Below are 17777 nucleotides of genomic sequence, written 5' to 3'. Positions count from 1 at the left end.
TGTACTTTTCAACATTTTAATAAGATGAATTCTGATTTGGTTATTTTGATGTGTCCCATATTATTGAAATTCTGCACTTAAATGATTTAAATGAATTTGAAAATGAAATTAATAAGCAAGTGGAAAAGAAAATTAAACCTATGGAACCAACTTTTGAAACTCTTAATTTGGGCAATGATGAGAATTCATGTTTAACTAAAATTGGCTCAACCTTAAATAAAAGGAAAGAAAAGATCTCAAAGAGTTGCTCACTAAATTTCAAGAGGTGTTTGCATGGTCCTACGAAGATATGCCTAACATTTATCCCGAGATAGCTTAACATCACATTGACACTCATGCTCACATGGTGCCTATCAAGCAAAAGTTAAGGCATATGAGAACCAAATGGCTTATAAAGATCAAAGAATAGTTCACCAAGCAATTGAAGGTAGGGTTCATCATACCTATACACCAAACCAAGTGGATAGCCAATGTTGTACCCGTACCCAAGAAATATGGAAAGGTAAGAATGTATGTAGATTTTAGGAATTTGAACAAAGATTGCCCTAAAGATGACTTCCCTCTTCCTCACATAAATGTCTTAGTGGATAATACCACCGGTAATGCCTTTAGTCTTTCATGGATGGTTTCTCAGGATACAACAAAATCAAGATGGCTCCTAGGGATATGACCAAGACTACCTTTACCACAGAATGGGGAATTTATTGTTACACCATAATGCCATTCGGGCTCAAGAATTTGGGTGCAACCTACCAAAGAATGGTCATAGCCTTGTTACATGATATGATGCACAATTAGGTAGAAGTGTATATCAATGATATGTTGTGAAATCCAAGGAAAGAGAGGGTTACATTGTTAACTTCAGGAATTTTCCGATAGGATCAAGCAGTATAGGCTGAGATTGAACCCACAGAAATGCACCTTTAGAGTAATTGTAGGGAAGTTGTTAGGCTTTTTGGTAAGTGATAAAGGGATAGAAAATGACCCATCAAAGATCAAAGCCATATTAGAAATGCCTCCCTCTAAAAGTGAGAAGAAGATATAAGGGATTTTTGGGCCGATTGCAATACATCAGCCAATTGATTGCCAAACTCACCTCCACTTGTGAACCCATCTTCAAGCTCCTAAATAAGAATGAACCTCATGGATGGAATGATGAATGTCAGAAAACTTTCAAGTTCATTAAGGAGTATCTCCTCCATCCACCTATCTTGATACCCCCGATGCATGGGAAACCATTACTCCTCTATCTCTCTATCATAGAGGATGTAGTTGGAAGTATGCTTGCACAAGAAGACAATGATAAGAATAAGATAGCCATATACTATTTGAGCAAAAGGTTCCATGATTAAGAGACTAGATACACATCCATAGAAAAATCTTGCTTTGCTCTTGTGTGGGCTGTACAGAAGTTGAGACACACCATCCTACCTTTCTAGATATGGGTAGTAGCCCAAATGGATCCATTGAAGTATTTGTTTAAGAAGCCCGCTATGAGTGGAAGACTGTCAAGGTGGTTGATCCTATTAGCAGAATTTGATCTGAAGTATATGGCGAGGAAAACTATCAAAAGGAGTATCATATTAGATTTTTGCATCGAGAACCCCGTGAAGGGAGAAGATTTTTCGGGCAAGGATATTTTGGATATTGAGCGGTAGGGAAGATGTATTTCAATGGATCCGTGAACCAACATGGAAATGGGATAAGAGTACTCTTGATCAATCCTGAAGGATCTCACATACCCTTAGTAGTTAAGTTGAACTTTAAGGCAACCAATAACATGGCAGAATATGAGACTTGTATTGCGAGAATATAAGCTCTCCAAGAATTGGGGGTAAAAGAGGCCGAGGTCTTTGGAAATCAACTTCAGTTATAGCTTAAGCACAAAGGTTGTGGAAAGTGAAGGAAGAGCGCTTAAAACTTTATTAGCTGTATCTAGAGGATTTGACCAAAAATTTTGACATAATTGAGTATTCGATCATCCCTAGAGCTCAGAATCAATTTACAGATGCCTTGGATACCTTAGCTTCCAAGGTTGAAATACCCAAAGAAGTGTGGACACGACCCTAAGAGATTGAACAAAGTTATGGGATGGTACACAAAGAAAAGGCTGAAGCTTCAGTCTTGGTTAATAAAGAAGAAAGGATTCCTTGGTAGTATGACATCATGAAATACTTGGAGTCAGGGGTATATCTGGATGGTGCCGACAAGAGAGAGTGTCGTTTGATTAGGATGATGGCAGTGCAATACATCTTATATGGAGGATAGCTCTATAGGAAACCCTATGATGGTATAGACATTTGTTGTCTAAAGAAAGAAGAAGCCGAGAAAGTTATGGAAGAAACACATCAAGGGATTTGTGGTCCTCATATAAATGGGAGAATGTTAGCCAAGAAGATCTTAAAGATAAGGTACTGCTGGAACATGATAGAAATTAATTGTGTAGACTTTGTGAGGAGTTGCCATGATTGCCAAACGCATGCGAATTTGAATCACGTGCCACCTAGTGAACTATATAGCATAACCTTTCCATGGCCTTTCTCATTATGGGGCATAGATGTGATTGGAAGGATAGCCCCTAAGGCCTTGAATGGACACGAATACATCCTAGTGGCAATTGACTTCTTCACCAAGTGGGTTGAGGCAGCCTCTTACTCCCTGTTAAAAGCCAAGCATGTGGCTTAATTCATAGAGAATAATATCATTTGTCTATGTGGGGTACCCCAAGAGATCATCTCTGATAATGGTTCTCACTTTGAGGGAGAGGTTAGAACTATCATGAAATTGTACAACATTGAGCATCATAAGTCTTCGCCATATCAACCACAGACCAATGGGGTTGTAGAAGCAGCCAATGAGAACATCAAGAACATCCTAGCCAAGATGGTAGTGACATACAAAGATGTTAAGATTAGTGCCCTTAAATCCTATTGTATGATGCTATGTATGATATTAAGTTTGAAATTGTGTATGACATTATGTATAACTTAATATTGTGTTTAATGAATTTGTTTTATTATTATCTGAAATAATGGTAACATGAATATTCGGACATTATCATTTAGTCCATGAGATGCATAGTATGTGATTTATGTGAAAAGTCATAGAAAATATAAATCACAAGTTCTTTGTAAACTTAGAATTATAGTTCGTAGTCGGTGATGAAATTGGGCATTTCATCTACGAAAACTATAACATATCAACCACGATGATTTGTCTTGATCATGGAAGTGGAGACTTCTGGTTGATGTGTTAATATGTTTTAAGAGTTAAGACATATTGACCTAGACCGCTGTGAGATTTATTATTTTCCTAAAGACTGTCATATGAATAATAAATCTCATGACTTGTATTTGCATGAACTCTTAATCTTGAGAGAATAATGGACTTGATCATGAGGTGTAGGTTACTTTGATATATCAGGAGTGAGATCTATAGTAATGATCAAAACCTCAGTATGTTGGGCAGCCACATTTAGTATTGATGGAACATGTATTCTCAAGATGGAATTCATAGTCTCTTAACGGAGATATAAAGTATTCTCTTGAGATAAGTTTAATGAGTTTTTTATTCAGAGAGTAAGGCCTACCCACTTTAGTAAGACTAAAGTATATATTTATGGAATTGGATTTCATAAATATATAATTAATAACATTAAACGGTTAAACCAAGTACTCAAGGATTAAGATGTAGTAATTTACAAAGTGGCAGTCTACATTAATTACTTTGTATTACTATGAATATTTTATGAAGGGGTTGCATGTATAATAAAGTCTTGGGATATAATTTATAGATAAGGCCTAGAGTGCAACTATATTTATATAGTGGTATTAAATATAGTTAATGGTAACTTTGGACTTGTCAAGAGTTGACAGAAAAGCCCAAAGCCCATTGGACTAGTGTCTTATTGGTCCCTTTTGGTCTCACTCCAAGCCACACACTTAAGCCTAATTGGAAAGGCTCAAAAGGCCAGCCCAATTAGATAATTGGTTAGATACAAAGGGAAAAACATACAGAATTTTGTGAGTGAGAAAAACAATATTGTAATGGTGTGGAAGTGAGTGTATGTCACTATCTAATCATCTATTTGTAACCAATTGAGAGTCCACACTTCTTGGGCATTAGTGGAATTGGAATGAAGATTAAAAGTATTCCTAAGTGCTTCAATCTTCAGTTTTGAAATTCACCGCTTCAAGGTACACCCTCTTGTTCTCAAATTCTGAAATTTACTTAGCGTATGTTGTCAATTTCGAACGATGTAGATCCGTTATTTTTTCACTACGTTCACATTTATTTCCATCAAAAGATTGGGCCGAGAAGCTCCCATTTGCCTTATGGGGTTACAGAACTTCTATCTGTGCATCAACTGGGGCAACTCCTTGCTATTTGGTCTACGGTAGTGAAATGGTACTTCCCATTAAGGTGGAGATACAATCTTTGAGGGTACTAGCAGAGACCAAGGTCCTAGAGGAAGATTGGGTAAAATAAAGATATGAGCAATTGGCTTTGATAGATGAGAAGAGAGCTAGAGCACAATACCATGTACAAGGGTACTAAAAGAGGATTGCTAGAGTATTTAACAAAATGGTGAGACCTTAAAGAAGGGGATTTGGTTCTAAAAGCTCTTAGAGATGAAACTTTTGGTCTGAGAGAAAAGATGAAACCAAAATGGTCTGGTCCTTTTATTATCAAGAAGATCATGTCAAAAGGTGCTACTAGAATTACAGATTTGGATGGGGAAGAGATACTTTGCCTAATCAACATGGACAGACTCCAAACATACAACGTTTGAAAAAAAAAAAAAAAAAAAAAAAGCCTGCTATTTAGAAAACCCGAAAAGGCAGCCTAGGCAAAAGTTAAGGCAAAAGGACCCCATTAGGTTGAAAACTTAAAAGGGCAATCTAGGCAAAAGATAGGGGCAAAGACCGTGGGCATGGTGAAAATTCCTCAAAGGACGTCATGGCCAAAAATTACATGGCATGAAAAAAAAAATAAAAATAAAAAAAAAGAAGAAGAAGAAGAAGAAGAAGAAGAAGAAGAAGAAGAATGATGACAACAAGCAAAGATAATAAATGGTTGATTCTCTTATTGCTCAAATTAAAAGATGATAAGTTGTTTCTATAAGGAATGTGGAACGTTCCAATCATTTATTAAATCATCAGAAAAGACACGAGAATCATAAAGTGTAGAAAAGTAAAATTCAGGGCATATCAAGGTGGTTGGTCAATTTTTATTTCTTTTGATTGGACTTTTTATAAGCTTTCTCAGCTATGTGAACCCACTGCGTGACAACCCTAAATCATTTCTTATATCTTATAGTTGGATGGAACAATTTGGACCTCTTGTATGGCCATGTTTGGAAAAGGGGAAAGAGTTGGAAAGAGGATGTGAGTAAAAGGAAAAGAAAGAGAGCAAAATAATAATAATAATAATAAGTTTAAAGACGATATAAGGAGCCTCGATGGATTGAAAACCAAAAGGCAATCCATGCAAAAGTTAGAGGAATCTCGCTAGGTTGAAGACCTAGGCAAAAATTAGAGATTAAGAGAAAAGATTCATCCTTTTTAACTTGATGGTATGGGAAGGTGCAAGGGATAGACTAAAGGGACTACTCAAGGCACAATTCAAGCACAAGGTTTCCAAGAACAACAGAATGGCATAAAATTCCCACAAGTTTGTAATTTGAGTGCATATCCCAAACAAAAGCATAAATGTAAAAGGTGTTCTTAAAATGTAACCCAATGTCTCAAACAAAGTCTAAAGGTGCAAGCATGGGTGCTAAAAAGAAAAATAATAAAAGCAACAAAAAGAAAAAAAAAAAAAAGTATGCTATGCTATGCTATATGTCTGTCTACAGGATCACCGGAAGCGCCTCTTCCTCAGCTAATGGCTTAGAGTCAACTCTAAACCTCTGGCACCATCACTGCCATCATCATCATCATCATCCCTACCATTGCACAACTGTCAAGAGAACTCAGTCAACTCTAGCTTGAGGTTGCTCTAGCCCAAGGACTCCATAAGATCTATAACAACACATGGGGTTAGAAAGAGAACCTTAAGAAGTGTGAAAATAAGGAAAATAATATGTGCCTAACTTACATTGTCGGGAGAAATCCAATCAAGGTGAGCACGAAAAGAGGTGATCTTCCTTAAGTCCACTATAGCCCCCTAGCAATAAGACCATACTCCATGGCTCAGTGCTAAAATTATAACAGTGTACAAGATTCAGAAAAAGCAGTTTGCAAGATGATAGTTTGCAAGATTCAAAGGCAATAGTTAACAAGATTTAAAAATGACAGTTTGCAAGGTTTAGATGTGGTACAGTTTGCAAGATATGGGTATGGATGCAATTAACAAGAATATGGTGCATAACCTTAACCTACATGGTATGTATGGTTATAAGAATGCATGAACTTCAAGAGAAAAGAGAGAGAAACTAACTTCAAGGAGCTTCCAAAGCCCCACTAGTTGGTGTAGTGTCCCCTAACTGAGGGTGTCTAAGGAGTAGAGATAGGCCAAACTCATCGACCCCCAATTCGCAACTCGAGCCTTCTCAAAGTCTCGGAAAGAGCCAACCACCCCAAGGACACCTTTTGCCCACCATTGACGAATAGGTATGCCCTCAACAAATACAGCAGAAAGACCCTAGCCATCCGAAGGCAATCCTCAGCCATCCCCTGTAGACGATGCATGAAGTTCGCCTCAAGATCAGTATAGCAGATCGTCTCAATAGCATACCTCCTCCCTAGCAAGTCTATACCTAACCAAATGCTCGACTCATCCTCCAAACCAATCAAGACCCCATCAAACCACAAGCCAGTCATGCTGTAGAAGTCATGAGGAGTGATGGTCATCTCTCGGCCAACAATGTGGAAGGCGTGGGTAGTGTCCCACCACCTCTCAGCCAAGGTCTGCGCCAAGACAGCACTGGCAAACCTTTCCTGCATCAGATGGATAATGAGCTTAAAACCCGTAGTAAGGATATGCCCCCGAGTCTCCTCAATAAGGATGTTGTACCACACCAAGATCTGGCTGGTCCTCTACCAGAATATAGGGCTAAAACTTGCAAAAAGAGAATGGGAATAAATTCATGAGTAGGAGAGGCGAACGTTGAGAAAATGATATTGGATGCATAATGAGATGAAATGTGACATAAGACATACATTTCAGTTCAAAAATGGTGAAGGATGATGTTAAAATTGCAAATAAACGAAAAAGGAGCTAAAATGTCCAAATTAGGGTTTCTACCTGGTGTCATGCGTATGCAGGAAAGACCCTGCATATGCAGAATTCTGCATGCGTACTTAGGATGGAACCTACGCTCGCATAAAGTGAAGAACAATCACACACATATGAACAAACCTACATACGCATGAATCAAGGTTGCGCACACAAGAACAAGTTTGCGCATGCAAGCCCAAATCTGTGCACGCAAGAATGAACACAAAAGGTTGTTCTTGATATTTTCCAATTTTTCTCAACCAAAAATCAACCTAAACATTTTCTACCCTTCCTAAAGTGTCAGGTTTTCATCTAAACCCATCCCAAAGCAAAACCCAAGCATTTACAAGCTTAAAAATAGATTAAAATGAAAGATCAAAGGAAAACTTGAAAAATGAGAAAAGTTTGAAAAGCTTACTGATCCAACCCTTGCACCTTCCGAAAGGTGTTGTTGTCATCTGTAGGTCAAGGAAAGAGTCGTTGTTAGCCTCACCACTCCATTCCAACGGGTGGGATGGAAAGCATCGATGGAAAGGACGTAAGAACTCTTTCTGGACTTAGGTGTCATTGAAGGAGATGAGAGAGTTTGAGAGAGAAATTGAGATTGAAGAAGAGGATGAGAGTCAAATTGTGAGGGAGTGAGAAAGAGGCAGAAAACTTTTGTAGAGGGAGTTAAAGAATGTGAAGAGATGAGGGAGATGAAGAGAATGAAAAGAAAAAGAAACAGTTGGTAACCATTGGAGAAAAATGAAGAGGCGGGAACACACTTAATGGCTAAACTACGTGTAGTTTAGCAATAAAAAAAAAAAATCATGAAATCTCCACGGAGTTCCTAGAAGGCTAGAAGTGCAAAGGAAAATTCAAAAATACATCAAAATATGACAGAAATGCCCTCAGTAGGCTAGGAGCACAAAGACCCTAGAAAAGCATCCCTAGTGGCTTGAAACCACCAAAAATATTCCTAGTGGATTGAAAGCATCATACATCCCTTAGTGGACCAAAAATCATCATAAAACTTCTCTGTGAGTCAAAATCATCAAATAAATCCCAAGTAAATCCAGCATCATAGACAGCCTCCACCATGATTCCGAGACATAAGAGTATCCCCCTCAAGAGTTGCAAATAAATCTCCCTAATAAAGTTTGGTAAAAACCCCCTCAAGGGTGGATTCAACATCAATCCTCAATAATTCATAAGAAAGAAGAAGATAATAATCCCCTAGTGGAAGGAAGTTCCCTAATGAACAACACACCATCAGAAAATCCCTAGCAAGCTACCCCCCACCTCAGTGGGCTGTACATCATCAAGACTTCATGGTAGGTCAGAATCATCACCAAAACACTTTTCAACAAAATTATACTCCCCAGTGAGTCCTCTAGCATTCCTAGTGGATCTTTCATCCAAAATAGTCAAGCAAGTCAGAATATAGAACTTGTGCACATATCCTACAGAAATTGAATATGCAGGCATAGATCCCATGTAACACAGAATTCGTGCACATATCTTATGAGAATTAAACATGCAGGCATGAAACCCTAAACAAGTCAAAAATGAAGAATACAGAATTTGTGCACATATCCTACGAGAATTGAATGTGCAGGCACAAATCCCATATAACACAGAATTCGTGCATATATCTTACAGGAATTGAACATGTAGGCATGAAATCCCATACATGTCAGAAAGGAAGAACACAAAACTTGTGCACATATCCTTTGGGAGTTGAACATGCAGGCACATCATATAGAATTCGCACATATATCCTATAGGAATTGAACATGCAAGCATGGCAAAAGAGGCAGAGATAGAGATAGAGACCAAGGCCACCCCGAGGCAAGAGCCTCACCCAAACAAGTAGAGATAGAGATAGAAGACAAGTACCACTCAAAGAAGTTTGAGGCAAGAGCCCCAAATGGACACCATAAATATATATCATTTTAAGCTCGTAAGAGCATCTTTGTTTGTTTGTTTGAACTCATAAGAGCACCTTCGTTTGTTTTTTTGAGCTCCTAAAAGCACCCTTGTTTGTTTGTTTGAGCTCGTAAGAGAACCTTCATTTTGATGGAAATAAAGATAAATGCAGCGGAAAATAAGTTTTAAACGGATCTACTTCATTTGATATTGATAACACGTACTAAGTAAATTTCAGAATTTGAGAACAAGAGATCGTACCTTGAAGCGGTGAATTTCAAAACAAAGATTGAAGCACTTGGGAATACTTTTAATCTTCACTCCAATTCCACTAACGCCCAAGATGTGTGGTCTCTCAATTGGTAACAAATGGATGACTAGTGAGTGACAAAAACTCACATGCACACCATTTCACAATGATGTTTCTTGCATATAAAAATCTGAACGTTTTTCCCTTTGTATCTAACCAATTTATCTAATTGGGCTGGCCTTTTGGGCCTTACCAATTGGGCTTAAATGTGTGGCTTGGAGTGGGACCAAAAGGGACCAATAAAACACTAGCTCCAATGGGCCTTGGGCTTTTCTATCAACTCTTGACAAGTCCAAAGTTACCATTAACTATATTTAATACCACTATATAAATATAGTTGCACTCTAGGTCTTATCTATAATTATATCCCATGACTTTATTATACATGTAACCCCTTCATAAAATATTCGTAGTAATACAAAGTCATTAATGTAGACTGCCACTTTGTAAATTACTACATCTTAATCCTTGAGTACCCGGTTTAATCCTTTAATGTTATTCATTATATATTTATGAAATCCAATTCCATAAATATATACTTTAGTCTTACTAAACTGGTTAGGCCTAACTCTCTGAATAACAAACTCATTAAACTTATCTCAAGGGAATACTTTATATCTCCGTTAAGGGACTATGAATTCCATCTTGAGAATATATGTTCCATCAACACTAAATGTGGCTGCCCAATATATTGAGATTTTGACCGTGACTTTAGATCTCACTCTTGATATATCAAAGCAATCTACACCTTATGATCAGGTCCATTATTCTCTCAGGATTAAGAGTTCATGCAAATACAAGTCATGAGATTTATTATTCATTTGACAGTCTTTAGGAGAATAATAAATCTCACAACGGTCCAGTTCAATATGTCTTAACTCTTAAAACATATTAACACATCAACTAGAAGTCTCCACTTCCATGATCAAGACAAATCATCGTAGTTGATATGTTATAGTCTTCGCAGATGAAATGCCCAATTTCATCACCGACTACGAACTATAATTCTGAGTTTACAAAGAACTTGTGATTTATATCTTCTGTGAATCTTCACATAAATCACATACTATGCATCTCATGGACTAAATGATAATGTCTTAATATTCATGTTACCATTATTTCAGATAATAATAAAACAAATTCATTAAACACAATATTAAGTCATACATAATGTCAAACTTAATATCATACATAGCATCATACAATAGGATTTAAGGGCACTAATCCTAACACATTTTTCTTTTAAATGACTCTAGGATAGTAAGTCACTTACCTTTTGCTTGCAACTAGCAAAATAGGTTATGGGATAGCAAACTTGTCGTTGCTTGTTTCCCGAGCAACAAAGGTGGGAATTCGGACATACAAATCCCATACAGCTCTTCGGAGTTACACCCCACACTATGTATGCATGAAGTGTGGCGCATGCGTGGGTTAAGCTTGAGTCGTGCTTCGAAAAAAAAGTATTTTATCTCTTATTCTTTTGATTCCGTTAGCGAAGCTCACTAATCAAAAGATGGGCATCTATAGACACCGCGTTTTGTATCCTTTACGACTCGGGCCCTCGTTCACCAATGATGCTGAATTCAAAGACCCAAGGTTGGTTTAAGGCCCAATCAGATGTTGAATTGATTTGAGAAATGTTAAAATGAAAAATATAACTTTTAATGAGAAAAAAAATCTTTTTGAAAAAATAAGGCCAAGGAAACCCTCAATATGCGCATGCAAGAATCAGCCTACACACACAGCTTTCTATATGCGTACATAGGCCCAATCTTGCGCACGCATAGCAAATTCTAGAAACCTAAATAAGGTTAGTTTTTTGCATTAATGTTGCGGTTTGGAACAAATCCCACATCGTCTGGGAGTCGTTCTAAACCCCTTTTTCATACTATAAGTAGCCTTACATGGTATATTTTCAAAACACACAGAAATCCTACGGGAAAACACTAAGATTCACTAGAAATAGTGAATCAAAGAGGGAGTTTTTCACAAAACATCCTCAAGTCAATTTTCTTTTGATTAGGGCCTTTTCCAGCCTTGATCTTTGAGTTTAAGATTACTAATCACTCTTTTATTGAATTGTGAATAAATTTGACTGAGGTGAACGGTAAAAAATCAAGCTTAGAGAGCTTTTGTTTAAGATATTAATTTCAAACTTTTCTTTTTCTTTTTTTTTCTTTAATCTTTCTGTTTGCTTTAGTTTCTTGTTATAATATTCTTTAATATGTTTATCTAGTTTAGGTTTAGATAGTTGTATGTTTTAAAAGCATGTTAGGATGTTAGATTTCTTGTTTTGAAGTTTTATTGAATCTATTGTGTTTTTAGGGTTTTCTGGGTAGAAACCCATGTGCACATAATCTTGCCTACATAGGCAGGCTTAATTATGTGCATGTAGGGTTGTTCATGCATGCACATGAACTTGCCTAGAAACCCTAAATTTATTTATCTATTTTTGTTTTTGCCTTCACATGTACGTTTCTGTTTAGTTTCTTTTCCGTATTTTTTTTTATTTTCAAGGCTTTTGTTTCACATGTTTAATTTTTTGTTTGCTTTCACATGTTAGAATTAGGATTTTATTACTTTAATGCTATGAACATGCATTCACATGCTCATGCATAATGCCATAGTTTGCTGCAAGGTAAGTGAAGGTGAGTCATGCATTTGTAATGTACATGCATTTGTGATATGATCTTGCTTAGGTTTAAGGTTATGATTGTGATCTTGTTGCCTTGGATGATGACATGTTTTGATTGGCTTTGTTTCTACTTTTGATCTTAAATGCTCATATGTTTCTGCATTGGATATGATGATGGAGTTTGTGATGAAGCATGTTTAGATGTATGATGATTAGGGCTTATGATGTGATGAAGTATATTAGATGAATGATAGGTTGTTTGATATGCATGATTAAATGTATGGTAGGCTTTGGTTGATAAGCACAATAGATGTACAGTTAGGGATGTTTGATGCCATGTTGATTATTAGATGTATGTTAGTGTGTGTGTGAGTTAGATACAAGTATTGAGTGTGCCTTTAATATGGTTAAGACATAAGACACAATGATGGGAAGCCAACCTTAGAGTTAGGCAATTTTGGGTGCCTAACACCTCCCCAAGACCGTACCTTAACTCCGAACCCATATCTCTGGTAGTAAGATCAAAAGGTCCTTCCTTGAGAGGATGCTATATATATGGTTCCTAGGTCATAGCAAAAACTAAGTAGCGACTCCCCCTTGCATCCATGGGTATTTACACCCAACTATTAGATTACTAATAAAAACAAATATCAACCTAACCTGCCTAAATGGAATAATAAATTAGAATTAAACACAAAAAGTGATCATACATGTGACAAGCAGCTGGCTTAACATCGAATAAGATAATACCTATACTGTTTGGTTGCGTCATAATGGGCCTATATTGCTATATACCACTGCTTGGGAAAATATGTATGGATCTACCACTGTTTGCGAAATATTAAGCAGTCTACCACCTTTTTTAAACTCGATTTTGTGGAAATTGAGTTTTCCATGGTACTCGAGTACATTGAACTCGAGTTACATAAAAAAATTCAAAATTTTTTCATGGTACTTGAGTTCCATGAACTTGAGTACCATGGAAAACTCGATTTTCACAAAATCGAGTTTCAAAAAAGTGGTAAAATGCTATATATTTTGTAAACAGTGGTAGATTGCAAAATATTTTCAAAAGTAGTGGTATTTGACTATTTTGGCCTGTCATAACGTTTAAAAGTTGCTTAAGAGCACTTCCAACTGATCCCGTAGTATTGTAGTTAGTGGGAGGGATATCTGCATCCAAAGTAATTGTCTCATTAGGCTGCTTCGTTTTCTGGTTAGGCTATGGGGGAGCCTCAAAATTGATCGTTGACGCCTGTTCAGCTGTTGGGTTAGGGCATGGAGCAGTGTAGACGTCTGGTAAAGCATCAATGCAGTCGACTTTGAATCGATGTCCATATGAATTGCGAATAAGCACGACATTTTCGAAACAGCTAGGCTCATCATGACCAGTAAGTCTACAGTTATAGAAAATGTCAACAAGCTTCTCATACTTTAGACTAATCCAGAGGTAGTTTTGATTGGAACAAGGTAGAAAATTTCCTAGAAGCAGAGACTAGGATAGATCTACTTCAACTTTAATCCGAATGAACTTTTTCCAAACACTTCCACCATCTCCAACAACATCCACCTCTGAAACTATACTAGCGTGGGAGCCAATCTTCCTTAGATTTTCCTCTGATTTTCACAGTGCTGGGAGACAGTGGACTTGAACCCAGAACATGGACATACTGAAATCCACTTCGCGCCAATCTGACTTTGGGTTCCATTGATTATCAAAAAAACTTTGGCTTCCATTTTTTCAAGATAAGATGCCCACCATGGATGGACCATGCTCGCCTCTAGAAAGCTCTATGACGGTCTACTTCGTGCTTGAAACTAAACATGAACACATTGCTTTCTAGTCAAATGACCTCAAGAGGGTAAACTGGTCTCTAGGCTTTGTGGACCAAATCATCGACAATACTTAGCCTTATCGAACAAAAGGAGATGAGCTTTCCCAAGAGGTTGAGGCCTAAGTAAGGTTGGACTTGGTTTGGAGGGAGCTCAAGTCGGACACATCTTTCAGTCTGAGTGATGAGGTCGTAGACCTCCATAGAGATGTAGGCAGGGAGAACAAATTTTCAAAAGAAAAAAGGTACAGAGGGGACCACGAATTAAGGGAAAGGAAAGTACGAAAAAAATTTGGAAAATGGTTATTAGGGTAGGTGGGTAGACAAAAAAAAAAAAAAAAAAAAAAAGAGAAAAAAAGAGAGAAAAAAAGGAAAAAAAAAAAAAAAAAAAAAAAAAAAAAAAAAAAAAAAAGAGAAAAAAAGAGAGAAAATACATTATGTTTCTGATGCATGCATCTTCCATCACTTGTGGGGTCCACCCTCATGTGAGAGAGAGGATGCATTAACTGAAAACACCATATTCCACCTTGAAAACAACGACGGTGGACAGAAGAAAACAAGGATGAAATGAGGTATGTAGGGAGACTAGCTCAGGGGAATAAGGATAGTGAAAAGGTGTTATAGAAAGCACAGAGTAAAAAATAGGCTTGTTTTATTTTCCTTGGCCTATTATAGTACCTACATCTTCACAATTCTATTGGATATATTTTCAAGGTTGAGGCATCTTTATTTGCTCTTAGAGGGGAAAAAAAAAAGTAATAAGTTACGATCTTCAACTTCTAATTTTAATATTAACATAACCTACCAAAAATCTAATAGTTAAATTTGTTGGCACTTTTTTATATTTTTAACAAAAATATTCAAGAGTCAAATCTCATGTCCCCCAATTTTTTTTTTTTAAGAAGAGTGCCTCCCAACTATTAAATTATCAATAAAAACGGGGCAAGAGAGAAAAGAATGGTCCGTACGAAAGTCCGTTCTCTCTCTAGAGAGGAGGAAGAGGAGTTTGAGCATAGTAACAAGAAAGTGAAGAATGTCCGGTACGCTAGCTCCGACACAAGGTAGGAGTAACGCCTTGGGTCAGTAGACAGCCCAAAGGTGGCGTCAGTCTCATTCAAGGATAAGCTACTGAGGGAGATTCTAGGGGCCTATAATCAACCATCTGCTTGTAACGAGAGCATGGAGGAGGACATTGACCCCAACGATGAGATTGAAGAACTTAGAGAAGGACTTGCTGCAGTTAAGCTCTCCAAGGATGTCAAACAACGCATTAGAGCGGTTTGGGCTAGCTCATTCATCGTTAAAGTCTATGGTCGTTCAGTGGGCTTTAACTATATACAAGCTAAGCTTAATGCGCTCTGGAAACCTTCAGGACGACTGGATGTCATTGATTTAGGAAAGGAGTTTTTTCTTACGCGTTTTAGCTGTAAAGAAGATCATGATATGGTACTTAGGAAGGGTCCATGGTTTATCAAGGAGCACTTCCTTTCGATAAAACCTTGGGAGCCAAATTTCAAGCCCTCAACGACGATCGTGTCGTCCATTGCTGTGTGGATTCGGCTGAATAAGCTTCCGATTGAATATTACGATGTTGAGGTTCTCAAACATCTAGGGAACTCCATTGGCAAGGTGCTGTGGATTGATATTCACACAGCAGCAGAAACTAGAGGTCGCTTTGCTAGGCTCTGCATACAGGTGGACGTTGAAAAAACACTCATAACGACACTCCTAGTCGGTGGTTTACATCAGCCAATAATTTATGCAGCCCATAGATTATGCTTCATGTGTGGCCGTATTGGTCATCATAAGGAAGCGTGTCCTTACGCCATTTGGAAACCTGCTTCACCGGAGAGACCAGACGGCACTAATGAGGATTTTACGAGTAAGCCTTCACATGATATGTGTGATCAGGTGGACCCCATGTCAGGGGGTGAAGACGCGTCTCCTAATTGAGAGGGCACATATAGGCCGTGGTTGGTTGTCGCTAGAAAACGACAATCCCAGAGTGGTAGTCGCCGGAAAAAGATAGTGAGGAGTGAGATTGAAAAGGGTACGAGTGGCAGTCCCAAAGCTCGTGGTGGCATGGCACGCCCTCGAGTGGAGCCTAAGGACGCTAGTCTAGCTGGGCTTTCTCAGTTCAATATGGCCTCTGCAAGCACGGATGTTTGGCCTTTATTTGTGAGACGTGTTGTTGCTGGCCCATTTCAAGCTAAAATCCCAGATGTGGGAATTTTTAATAGAGGGGCTTCCCCAACTTCAGGCCTTAGTCCATCTGTTAGGGGCAAAAAGGGTATTGCCTGAGGCAGGGCACCCTTAAGTGCTAAGGACTCAACAGCTAATCCCACTAATCCACCTAACCGTACCTTCTCTACTTAATATCTGAAGCTTACCGTCAATCCCCAAACCCACCCCTCTTCTTCTTCATCGTTGAAGACCTTGAGCAATGGAGCGAGTAATTGTGATAAGCTTGAGGATCAGTTCACCTTTTTTGGAGGAAATGAGGTGGTACAGCACAATCTTGGAGAGTCGAGTACATCTCCTGGGTTGGCTTAACAACAAGATCAAGGCAGCTTGGAAGTTCTTGTTCAGGTTCGAGGAGAAGAGTGCAGTGACGAGGTTCCTATCTATGTCAGACCCACTTTGGGTACAAGTGTTCTTACCAGGGAAGGGAAGATCGATGGTGATGGTTAGGAAGACAGGATGGTTTTGGAAGGAGGAGGTGATACTCCTACCTCCTGTTGAAGATTGCTCGAACCCCCTCCTTTTGCTCATTATGAATATCATTTCTTAGAATAGCAAGGGTGCTTTAAAACCTAATTTCCAAATTCACGTTAGAGAGTTGGCTCAAGTTCATGATCCTGCTGTGTTTGTTGTTATAGAAACTCGCTTGGGAGGGGTGAGAGCAAAAGACATTACAGACAGACTGTCGTTTGATGGAGCAATCCATACGGAGATGATTGGTTATACGGGAGGCCTGTGGCTTATGTGGAATTCTAATAAAGTTGAAGTTTCGCTTTTGGCCAAAACAGAGCAAGAAATTCATGTTACTCTCAAGCTACGAACCTCTAACTTGTCCTGGTTACTTTCAGCTATCTATGCTAGCCCTAGGTTCACTGAACGATCTATATTATGGAATAATCTAATAAATGTTGCGAAGTCACATAGAATGCCTTGGGTTATTGCAAGGGATTTAATGAACCCATCTCAAGTGCTGATAAATTGGGAGGAAGAGCTGTCAGCATCAACAAGTCTCTTATTCTGAAGGATTGCCTGGATAAATGCAATATGATAGACTTGGATTTCTTAGGATCAAGATTCACTTGGACCAACCACAGAGATGCTCACGTCCTAATTCAAGAAAGAATAGACAGATTCTTCATTAATCCTGATTGGTAGTTTATACCCTGAAGCCAAAGTATCTCATTTAACTAGATGCCATTCGGATCACTGTCCGATCCTGCTGGAAACTAGTCCTGCTGAGTGGTCCGGACAAAATAGGCCTTTCAAATTCCAGAGTTTCTGGCTCTCTGATCCTTCTTTTCCTCAAGTTGTATAGCAAGCTTAGAGTAATTATCACTTACTTCAGGATGCTATTACCAAATTCTCCCAGGATGCTTCAGAGTGGAATAAATTGCACTTTGGTAATATTTTTGCAAAAAAGAAAAGAATCATGGCCAGGTTGGATGGAGTTCAAAGTAGTCTTGCTCTCAAGCGTTCTCATAATTTAGTAATGTTGGAAAGACAACTCTAGGCATATTTGGTTTGTGTACTCAGTCAAGAAGAAGACTTTGGGCTCTTAAATCTAGGGTGAATTGGATGATGTTCGATGATCGTAACACCTCCTTTTATCACATTTCAATGCTGGTCC

At 38.2% G+C, this 17777-nt stretch overlaps 1 protein-coding gene across 1 annotated transcript; it reads left to right on the top strand.

The window, feature by feature from the left end:
- The first annotated feature begins 15088 nt into the window (after positions 1-15088).
- LOC111984428 (uncharacterized) lies at positions 15089-15862 on the top strand. The gene has a single exon (XM_024016059.1). It carries the CDS (start codon positions 15089-15091, stop codon positions 15860-15862), a length of 774 nt encoding a protein of 257 aa, XP_023871827.1.
- The last annotated feature ends 1915 nt before the right edge of the window (positions 15863-17777 follow it).

This window comes from Quercus suber, unplaced genomic scaffold, assembly GCF_002906115.3.
Source record: "Quercus suber isolate HL8 unplaced genomic scaffold, Cork oak 2.0 scaffold_136, whole genome shotgun sequence".
NCBI lineage: Eukaryota > Viridiplantae > Streptophyta > Magnoliopsida > Fagales > Fagaceae > Quercus > Quercus suber.
This window is presented reverse-complemented; position numbering and strand designations above follow the sequence as displayed.

Bases quoted from the DNA above. Each gene is read 5' to 3' on its own strand.
- LOC111984428 (XM_024016059.1), top strand. From the start codon at position 15,089: ATGGAGGAGGACATTGACCCCAACGATGAGATTGAAGAACTTAGAGAA.